Below are 11,995 nucleotides of genomic sequence, written 5' to 3'. Positions count from 1 at the left end.
ACCTTCCCTTTCCCTCTGGGTCCATGAAAGAGTAAAGGAGCCAGCAGGCCCAGGCAGGGGCCTGGAGCACACCTGGGTCCTCTTCAGGCTCTCCTAGGGCCCTGGCTCCATGAGGGACAGATGAGGACCTGAATGTCCAGGGGCATCCAGAAGCAGAGTGACACGGGGCCTGGGGCCTCACGCCCTGCCCCTCCTCAGCCTGAGCAGAGGGGAGAAGGTCCCACCACTGATTTTTCCCTGAGCTTTACTCCTCTGTAAACTTTGTTCCTCTGCTGCTGTCTATATGTCTTCCTTCCTTCTGTTCCAAATGTATAAATATTTTGTCTTCAACTGAAGATGGATTCTTTAAAAATTCATGTTTTATCACATAATTATGGGGCATTACATTGTACATATGGATGTTTTTTGTTTGTTTGTTTGTTTGTTTTTTTTGAGACGGAGTCTCGCTGTGTCACCCAGGCTGGAGTGCAGTGGCGCGATCTCGGCTCACTGCAAGCTCCGCCTCCCGGGTTTACGCCATTCTCCTGCCTCAGCCTCCGAGTAGCTGGGACTACAGGCGCCCGCCACCACGCCCGGCTAGTTTTTTTGTATTTTTTTAGTAGAGATGGGGTTTCACTGTGTTAGCCAGGATGGTCTCGATCTCCTGACTTCGTGATCCACCCGCCTCGGCCTCCCAAAGTACTGGGATTACAGGCTTGAGCCACCGCGCCCGGCCAACATATGGATGGTTAAGTAAATAAATAAGAATAAGACAAGCAGTGGTCCACAAAGTACATACTGACTTTTTAAAACTCATGCATATTTTTTCCTTTTTTATTTTAATGCCTTTCTATTAGAAATACAATTAAGAGGAATTATGTTTAGTTACCTGAATCCAATTAGTTTGACTGGTTAGGGTTTGTATTTAGAGGTTGATTCAAGGACTTAATTCCCACATGAGACAGTTAGTTTCACTCATCTTCCTATTAGAGATTCTGTCCTCACCCAGGCCAGCAATGTCCCTGGGCATCAGAGTAGGAATCATTGCAAACACACAATTACAACTAGAAAATCAATGAAAAGTACAATGTTTTATTGAACATCTTCATATATGAACAAACAGTTGTTAAATTATATAAATCTTCTTGGAAGATTTCTAGAAGATTACTTATCAATGTGTTGAGAAATATCACACGTGGTTATATTGAAATTTGGGCAAAAAATAATGGTATTCGCCCCCTAAATCTGGTAATCTGTTTTGCTTTCAAATATGAATAAAAGCATTTTGTTTGAAATCATCTGCTTTGTAGCAACATGGATGCTGCTGGAAGCCATTATCGTTAGTGAATTAATGCAGTAACAGAAATCCAAATACTGCATGTTCTCACTTGTAAGTGGGAGCTAAACATTGAGTACTCATGGACATAATGATGGCAACAACAGACACTGGTAACTACGAGAATGGGGAGGCAGGGGGTTAGGGGTTGAAAAAGTAACTACTGGACATTACGCTCACTACCTGGGTAACAGGATCATTCACATCCCAAACCTCAGCATCACACGATATACACGTGTAACGAAACTTCACGTGTAACGTGAATCTAAAATAAGAGTTGAAATCATTTTTAAAGTGCTCTGTTATCTTTCTTATTAGTGTCCACCCCAATTCAGTAAAAATAATCAATATGAGAATCTATATTTCTTCACAAGCATTATCGATAGATCTTATGATCAAAGATCACTTGGGAGGCACAGTGCTGAGATCCTTTCATTTGTGGTTATAATTATGTTCACAAGCTACACCTGCCAGTAGAGAATACCTGGCACCAGATTGTTTGCCAGCAAGCAGGCTACAGGTCCAATACATAAGCTCGGCCTCATGGGCATTACGCTCTTATCTGAAGCAATTGGCCTAGACACTTTTTTTTACAACACATACTTGAGTACTTTTTCACACATTGTCCATGTCAGGTCTTGGAGGATACTGTCAGAGGAATTTGTAAAGTTACAAAATAAAGGAGCAAAAAACGTTAAGAATTTAAACTGTCTTTTAGGCTGTCACTCTTGCTATATTTTTTGATAATGCATCTAGTCCCCAGACGTTAGCATTAGCATGTCCAGTCTCGAAGGAAACATGCCTTCCTCCTGTAAGAAACGGCTGCTTTCAAAAAGCAGCTCCAGTGTCAGAAATTTTGATCCCATAAAGAAAAATATATTATTTCAAAATACATACATTTAATTTGTACCTAGAGTATGTTACATCATAATGTTTTTATTTTTTGCAGCGAGGAGGTAATTTCTTAAACTATAAACATTTCAACATACTTAACAGCACATATGACAGAGATGAAACTACGTTTCATAGTTAAGTTCTACTTAACTTATAAGTTCTACTTATATCTTCACTATAAATTCTTGTGTTTGCCAAGGTGTTTAAACTACAAACATGTTCACAATGAGCTAGGTTTAAAATCTGCTTCCATCAAACATATTATCTTATTGAAAAATACCTCACTACACAAAGTAAGAAAAATCAGACAGCAAGGATAGTAAATCTTAAGGAAACTATTCATCTCCTAAAATATAAGTGTACGCATAACTGAGAAATAATTAAGTTAAATTATACTGGGCTTTACTCAACACTAATATAAAATCTCATATTTTCCATGAGGGAATATATACCTACTTTATATAAAATCAGTTTTTATTCATTTACACTGTTTGAATAACATCTCAAATTGCCATTTGAAGTTTTATTTTAGCTGACTTTCACAGTTCTCACAAGTATCAAGATTTGATAATGCTACTTAATGTGGCTTTGAAGTAGCAGAATAAAGGTTTTGAAAATAAGAATAGATGCACCTCATTCTACTAAAAGATACCATTCAAAGCAAGAAATAATACAACATGGTTAAGCAGCTCAGGTTACTCTTCCCTCACTGGGGAGATTTTCCATAAAAAAGTCTGAAGGAAAAATAACAATGTCCACTTACAAGAAGAAAATAAAACAACAGAGAGCAGAAATTAGTGGTACTATGCACACTGGCTAAAAGAAAGCATACCTTTCTCTCTCTCCTTCGGTGATATCATATAAGCGGTTGGCACCTCCATCAGCACAGGCTCTTAAAAGAGCTTCAAATAGAAAGAACAAAATCATTTCAATACAGGAGGCACAGAGCAGTATCTTTTAAATGATGATCACTAAAAAGCAGGCACTCGGACGCACACAGTCACGCTAACCTCCGTGAATCATTTCACATTCATCTGTTGACGCTGCTGGTACTAAAAACGATTCTATATTGCATGTGACAAATGACAAGTTTATTTCCTTTCTGCATCCTTTATTTATTTATTTCTTTTTCTCTGAGACGGAGTCTGGCTCTGTTGCCCAGGCTGGAGTGCAGTGGTGTGATCTCAGTTCACTGCAACCTCCACTTCCCGGGTTCCAGTGATTCTCCAGCCTCGGCCTCCCGAGTAGCTGGGATTACAGGCATGCGCCACCACGTCTAGCATATTTTTGTATTTTGAGTAGAGACAGGGTGTCACCATATTGGCCAGGCTGGTCTCAAACTCCTGACCTCAGGTGATCCATCCACCTTGGCCTCCCAAAGTGCTGGGATTACAGGCGTAAGCCACCATGCCCAGCCTTTCCATCTGTTTTGATTACATAAAGGAGAAGACTGTAGACGGTGCTAGCATGTCTTCAATGTTTCTTCCATGACAGGCAACAGAAAATGGTTTGTTGTTTTTGTTGTTTGAGACAGGGTCTTGTGCTGTCACCCAGGCTGGAGTGCAATGGCTCAATCACAGCTCACTGCAGCCTCAACCTCCTGGGCTCAGCTGATCCTCCCACGTCAGTCTCCCAGGTAGCTGGGGCTACAGACACACACCACTGGATCCTGCTAATTTTTATATTTTTTGTAGAGACAGGGTTTGCTCAGGCTGGTTTCAAACTCCTGGGCTCAAGTAATCCACCCACCTTGAACTCCCAAAGTGCTGGGATTACAGGCGTGAGCCACTGCACCCAGGAGAATATGGTTTTCATTGTGTTCTCTCCTTTTAATAATTTTTACATATACTTTTGATTTACAACATGTAGTATGGGTTTCAATTTTTATTTTGATTAAAACATTTCCTCTTAAAAATAAATGATAAGCATGTTTATTTTAAAATATAAGTAAATAATAATCTAGATAATAGGAACACAATGTAAAAATTGTGAAGGTGGTACAAAATTAACTGAAACTTGGAAATGCTAAGGTAATCAAATAAATCCTGCTGTCTCTCCGCCTTGGGCCTTGGCCTCCTCCTTTCCCATGATTTCTCCCTGCTACTGCTCTCAGATTTGACACTGCTAATCAACTACTCCCTGAAGTTTTGCAGTCCATGGAAGGTAATTTTTTGTTGCTGGTGCTACCTTCCTGATTTCTATTTTTCATAGAGATATTTAGTATCTTAGCATCAGCTCAGAATGAACATTGTTAGGCATCAAACTAGCAGGTTCTTTGCAAGAGTCCTAAGATAATGTGACAGGGTCTCCACTTTAAGCATCTACTAACCAGTACAAATAAGCCAGAAGCCGATTAACTAACGTCCACTCTCAGAATTGACCAACAAAGTGAGAAACTACTTTTCTTTTAAATTAAAATTAATGGCACAGGTAAGTGGAATTGAGGGAAAGAAAACAAGCAGCCACTTTCCCTTATGTATTCCTCAGGTATCTGAAATATAAAATAGTTCAGATGAGTACAGCCTCTAGAAAAAGATCAGTGATACGTGATTTGTTTTAGAAACTGTAAAATAATAGATGCTAGAAAATGACCACTTAAACAAATAAAAATCCACAATTTCCACTGTGGGAATTTCCTCTGAATTTAATCCACCCATGAGCGCAAGACGTCTTATGAAAATATTTGAAATAGGATGGAATGGTCCCAAATCTCAGCAGGGGACCTAACCACCTCCTGACATTTCACACCTGTATACCCCACCCAGCTCTAAGGCACGTTTAATGAGCGTCTCTTGGTGGTAAAGACACTCCTCTTCTGTTTGGCTGCAAATGTAATGATTTCAGCTTCACTCTGGAATAACAGATTAGCTGCGTATAATACTGCAAATTGGTAGTAAATTTGATGGTATTAGTACATTGGCTTCTGATTGCCATTGGTACACTGATAGTTTCAGAAAGCCGCTGTCAGTCCAATATTTTTGTGTATCTAACCTGTTTTCTCTTTCTGGCAAGTTTTAAGACTTTCCCTTTATCTTTGGTTTTACAAATTTCACCATGATGTAGCTTATTTGAAATTAACTGTGCTTCCAAGGTTGGGCATGGAGGCCTCAGGAATGTAATCCCAGCACTTTGAGAGACTAAGGCGGGAGGAATGCTTGAGCTGAGATATTCAAGACCAGCCTGGGCAACATGGCAAAACCCTGTCTCTACAATAAATTTTTAAAAATTAGCTGAGCATGGTGGCACTCACCTGTCATCAGAGCTACTTAGGAGGCCGAGGTGGAGGATCGCTTGTGCCTGGGGAGGGCCAGGCTGTAATAAGCCAAGCTGGCACCACTGCACTCCAGCCTGGGCGACAGAGTCAAACCCTGTCTGAAAAACAACAAAATGTGCTTCCTAAATCTGAGGACCCATGACTGTCTTCAGTTCTGCATAATTCATAGCCACTTTTAATTCCATTATTTCATGTCTTCCATTCTCTCTCTGCATCAATTTTCTGACACTCCATTTAAACATATTTTTAGACAGTCTCATTCTGCCCTTCACATTTCTTAAACTGTGTCCCTTCTATCACCTTTTCTTTCTGTATATGCATGTAATTTCTTGAAACCTCTCTTTCAATTATGTCTAGTCACCTGTTTAAAACATAAAAGTTTATAGTCTTACTGATTCTTTTTAAAGAAGTTCTGTTTGGTTCTTTTTTCAATTCAAGGTCTTTTCTGATAATCTGTTGCTAATGTTTTCTATACCTTCTTTTATCCTTTTCTTTTTTTTTTTTTTTTTTTAAATATCCTTTCCCTATGAATGGGATATTTAAAGAATATTTACATGACTATATTGTCAGAAATAAAAGTTCCAATGTGTTTTCCACTTATTCATGATATGTAAGGCTATTTTATATGTTCTATGTTACATGAGAAATAAAGCAGAGGACAAGTGGAAAAAAACATTCCTTTTCCCTGTAGCTTACTCACCTGTAAATAAGCATATGACTTATGGAATAAGGTTATTAAGTAATTATTTAATAATTATATATAGTGCCCATTATGATACAAGAACACATAAGCATTCAATAAACATGAGTCCTCTTTCTCCATTTTTGTCAGAATGAAAAAAAACTGAAAAGACTGTGTTCCTGGAAAAGAAAAGTCATATCTACTTAGAAAGTAAAAAACAAAAAATAAGAGTTTTCGGAAAGACATCTAAAAGGGACGTTACAAATTCCCAATACACTTTTTCTTGTAAGGAGTGGCACCCAAATTCAAATGATGTCACAAATATAACTTGCAGAAGATCACAGAAGATATTGCACATTTCCTAAGTATCAAAACTATCAAAAGCTAAAATATAGAGATCATCTCACGTACAAAATATAGCACAAAACAAGTGATTCGGGGAAAGTCTCTAAAGAAACTAGCCGGGCGAACTCATTCCCAATAGCTGAGGCCGGAGAAACAGATGGTAAACTGTCAGTAATTATCTTTGGAGTATATAAAACAATTCTCTGCAAATAAAACTAACAAGTGTATGGAACATTTTTATGTAATCGATTCACTAAAGTAATATGAAAATCTCAGAAATAGTGGTTTTTAATGATCAAGGATTATCAAACAGAATGACTTGCCAATTTTTCACATTATATCATTTTGCAAAGATCAGTTGAATTCAACATGTATTCCTATTATGTGCTAGGCTTTATATAAAATAAAAAGATGAACAACAAACAGATCTAGTTCTCTAGGCTCATATTATAGTGAAAAACATGAAAACAGAAGCAAATACATGCAATGCACCGTAGACTGCGGTGAGGGCTATGAGAAAGTCACCAAAATGCAATAGGAAGACAAGGAAAGAAGAAATGAATTTCAGTGGATAAATGTGTAAAACTGCTAATAATAAATCCAGTTCAGCTAAGATCACTGTTACTTTTACAATAGAAAAAATGCTAATGCTGTTATTTCTAACATCCATCTTTAAATTGATATTTCTTGAGCAGATTATAAAAAAGACAAACACCTATATCACAGGAAGTAAATTTGTCCACATATATTCCTGCTTTAAATGGCAAAGGGAGCTAAAATAAGCATGATGATATGTATAGACTATTTTCTCAGTGCATGTAGGTTGAGAGTAGGGAGGAAAAACAAGTTCCAGTCTGTCCCTAAAACCTTTTTGTTTTCAGTAAAGCATGACCAAAAAAATGTATTCTAACTCTCCTACATTTTATTAACCAAAAGGTTTTCACCAGTTTCAAATATTTTCTATAAACATAAATAAAACTGCATTTGAAAAATAAAATGTTTCCAACATATTGTAAACTACATTGGCATAAGTTCATGCACAGTGACGTCTGAAAAATGCGTAAACCAATATCACTGTTAGAGAAAGTGACCAACTAAAGGAACCAGAAGTAGGGGACATTCTTTAATTTTTGATAAATTGTAACGAATCTGCCTAAAAAAACTGTTCACTTCATCATCATTTAAGTTGTCCCAGGCTTTAATGAACAGAAGTTACTGCATGAGTTATCTTTTAATGTAAAAATTCCATTGGCTTATACAGCAAAATTTCTGCAGATTTGTCACATACTATAACTTCAATGGCTGAGCAATTACTTACCATGCAACAGGCTGATAAACAGATGAAGACTAAAATATATTAAAAACCTCTACAGCAACTTTATATTTTAGTAGAACCCGTAAGTAGGTGAAAGAAATCTTTAACTTTTTTTTTTACTTGGCATAAGTTAACATTACTGACAAATAATGAAGAGCTTCAGGCACAAGCAGAGGTTAGTTCCCTACTTCAAATAGCTCCCTATTTCTTTGAAATAAAGTTGAGTTGAAATAACCTCACTTTCTGCAAAGTAGATTATCAATTAGTTCCAATTATTAAGGTGGGAGAATAAAACAAAGTAGATTCTGCAGTTTCGGTTAAAGAACACAAGAGACAGAGGATTTCAGTGCTAGTCTAGATCAGCCACTTAGTCCTATGATGTTGAGTTAATCCTAGGCATTCTGATTTTAATGCAAAATCAAGATCATTTGGTATATCCTACCAAAATCACACACACACAAATTCAAGGACTAGAGAGAGACAACATAAATAAAACTAGAAGGAAGGTGCATGAGGAAACATCATCTCACACGCTGTTGATGAGGCTACAACGTTGAGGGACAGTTTGGCAGATTTATAAAAACTTTAAAGGTGTGTACCTTTTTACCCAGAAATTCTACGTAGCCTGCATAAATACTTGCCAAGAATTACAAGGAAATATGTACAAGGATATTTGCTGTGACAGTCTGTGTAATCATGAAAAACTAATAGCAAACTTATATGGCCCACAGGTGAATGTTGGTAAAATATATCATGGTCCTATTTTTTTTTTACCATCGAAAACGTTAGATCTTATATGTATTAGCATATTATCTGTTAGGAGATACAGTGTTATTTTTAAACTTTGAATAACCTTGGTCAAATCTTCCTTGCAATAGCAATTCATGGAAGGTATAGGAACATACTAAATCCAAGAAAACTAAGCATCAGGTAAAGGTCTTTATGTCAAGATTGTAGCTCAAGTAATCAGCAATCAGCATTGATAAGATGCACCTGCACTGGAAAATGGGCCCTAGTCTGGCACCCTGAAGGAAACCAAGGGATAAAAACTAAAGAGACCCCAAAATCAACGGCTTCCCTGGCAAAGCATATCCCAAATGTGGAGTGACTGGTACATTTGAAAGCAATTACTGTGAAATGACAGACCTCACTAATTTTGTTATCAAGCTTTATTACCTGCCTCATGGCCTTAAACTTGGCATTGAGTAAAGCCTATCATGCCTTATTAGTTTGTTAATCCAAACACAAGAACACTTCTATATTCCATACGCCAAACTCATTAACAAGGATTATTTATGAGGAATGGGGATGGCATAACGAAAAAGACTTTTTAAAAAATTACTTACAATAATCACTGTGCTGTTAAAACTATTTCTCAGTAATATGAATTATATTGTAATTACAATTTTAAAACCAACAGTAATAATTAAAAGGAAAAATAAGAGTTACAGACTTAAGATATAGCAGGACTGATTCCAGATCCAATCTCAGGAGAAGGAATTAGATATGTTGCCAGATTGGTCAGGATTGAGTCACAGGTGTCTACAGTTAAATGAGAGGACAGAAAAGGTCCAGAATCTTATTTAGAAGATGTTTCACTGTGTCCCAGGAGAGCTAAATAATTCCAATTACTTAAATCCTGTTTATTCCTAACCAAGTTATTGCCCCTAGTATTTCAAAGATTCAATTAAGTCTTATGTTCCTGAAATCAATCTAATCTGTCAATATTCATAGTTTGAGCTAGGGATTCTGTCCCAAATCTGAGAAACAAAAGTAAACCACTTAATCTCCAACTTCTGCTAAGCCACCTCTAGCACCCATAAGAGAGCCTAGCTGCGGAAAAGAAAATGGATCCCGTCTGAATGCACCTCAGAAACAGTCCACTAGCAACTGCACATCAGTAAGTGATAATTATTTGCTAAATATGTGAGTACGTACACAACTACACAGGTATCAGTTGGAAGTTTATTATCAGGCATTAAGGAGGATAAGTGAGTTTTTGTTTTTAATTTGTATTGCATTAAGAACACAAGATCAGATTTAATCTCTTAAATAAGTATATAAAAAACGGTACTGTTAACTATACATACAATATTGTACAAAACATCTCTAGAATTGGCTCATCTGGCATTAACTAAAACTTTACACTCATTGAAAAGCAACTCCCCATTTGCCCTTCCCCCAAGCTCCTGGTAACCAGCATTCTACCCTCTGATTGCATATGTTTGACTATTTTTGATACTTCATATTAAGTAGAATCACACTGTATTTGTCTTTCTGTGACTGGATCACTTCACTTAGCATAATGTTATCTAGGTTCATCTATGTTGTCATATATTCATTCTTTTTTAAGGCTGAAAAACATTTCATTATATGTATAGTCTACATTTCTTTATTGATTTATCAGTTGACAGACATTTAGGTTGTTTCCACATCTTAACTATTGTGAGTAGTGCCACAATGAACATGGGAGTGCTAATACCTTTTTGGGATCCTGATTTCCATTCTTTTGGATTAAACACCCAGAAGTGGGATTTCAGGACTTTATGGTAATTTTATTTTTAATTTTTTGAGGAATCTCCATACAGTTTTCAACAGCGTAAACCAACTGAGTGCACGTGTTTTTCACTCCTACCAACAGTGTCCAAGTGTTCCAATTTCTCCATATCCTCAACAATACATGCTGTCTTTTGTTTTTTGATAACAGCCATCCAACAGGTGTGAGTCGATACCTCATTGTGGTTTTGATTTGTATTTCCCCGATGATTAGTGAACTGAACATCTTTTCATGTACCTGTTGGCCATTTGTGTGTCTTCTTTAGAGAAATGTCTATTCAAGTCCTTTAACTATTTCAGAGAGAGTAGATTTTAGATGTACTTACCAAAAAAAAAAAAATATATATATATATATATGAGATGATGAGCATGTTAAATTGCTTACATCAAGTAATCATTATGTATATCAAAACATCATGTTGCACATTTCAAAAGAAGACATACATGATGCCAACAATATCTAAAAATGCTCAACAATCACTAATTATTAGAGAAATGCAAATTGAAACCACAATGAGATACCATCTCACATCAATCAGAATGGCTATTGTTAAAAAGTCAAAAAATAGGGAGGGCAGAGCAAGATGGCCAAATAGGAACAGCTCCAGTCTCCAGCTCCCAGCACGAGCGACACAGAAGACGGGTGATTTCTGCATTTTCAACTGAGGTACCGGGTTCATCTCACTAGGGAATGCTGGACAATCGGTGCTGGTCAGCTGCTGCAGCCCGACCAGCGAGAGCTGAAGCAGGGCAAGGTATCGCCTCACCTGGGAAGCACAAGGGGGAAGGGAATCCCTTTTCCTAGCCAGGGGAATTGAGACACACAACACCTGGAAAATCGGGTAACTCCCACCCCAATACTGCGCTTTACCAAGGGTATTAGCAAAAGGCACACCAGGAGATTATATCCCACACCTGGCCGGGAGGGTCCCACACCCGCAGAGCCTCCCTCATTGCTAGCACAGCAGTCTGCTATCTAAGGGCAAGGCAGCAGCGAGACTGGGGGAGGGGCGCCCGCCATTGCTGAGGCTTATGTAGGTAAGCAAAGCCCTGGGAAGCTCGAACTGAGTGGAGCCCATAGCAGCTCAAGGAGGCCTGCCTGTCTCTGTAGACTCCACCTCTGAGGACAGGGCACAGCTAAACAACAACAAAAAAGCAGCAGCAGAAACCTCTGCAGACGCAAACAACCCTGTCTGACAGCTCTGAAGACAGCAGTGGATCTCCCAACACGGAGGTTGAGATCTGAGAAGGGACAGACTGCCTTCTCAAGTGGGTCCCTGACCCCTGAGTAGCCTAACTGGGAGACATCCCCCACTAGGGGCAGACTGACACCCCACACCTCACACGGCGGAGTACACCCCTGAGAGGAAGCTTCCAAAGCAAGAATAAGACAGGGACACTTGCTGTTTAGCAATATTCTATCTTCTGCAGCCTCTGCTGCTGATACTCAGGCAAACAGCGTCTGGAGTGGACCTCAAGCAATCTCCAACAGACCTACAGCTGAGAGTCCTGACTGTTAGAAGGAAAACTGACAAACAGGAAGGACACCCACACCAAAACCCCATCAGTAAGTCACCATCATCAAAGACCAAAGGCAGATAAAACCACAAAGAT

The 11,995-nt window shown here is 38.2% G+C and overlaps 1 protein-coding gene across 1 annotated transcript in view; it reads right to left on the bottom strand.

Annotated features, from left to right (window-relative positions):
- TPK1 (thiamin pyrophosphokinase 1) overlaps positions 1 to 11,995 on the bottom strand; it is a 389,586-nt gene that overhangs the window by 225,214 nt on the left and 152,377 nt on the right. Inside the window, exon 4 of the mRNA XM_050784905.1 lies at positions 3,042 to 3,111. Within this exon, the coding sequence (XP_050640862.1) occupies positions 3,042 to 3,111 (70 nt within the window). The remainder of the gene's footprint in view (positions 1 to 3,041; positions 3,112 to 11,995) is intronic.

The sequence above is a fragment of the Macaca thibetana genome, chromosome 3, assembly GCF_024542745.1.
Source record: "Macaca thibetana thibetana isolate TM-01 chromosome 3, ASM2454274v1, whole genome shotgun sequence".
Classification (NCBI taxonomy): domain Eukaryota; kingdom Metazoa; phylum Chordata; class Mammalia; order Primates; family Cercopithecidae; genus Macaca; species Macaca thibetana.
Note: the sequence above shows the minus strand (reverse complement) of the source record. Positions and strands in the feature narration are given on the sequence as shown.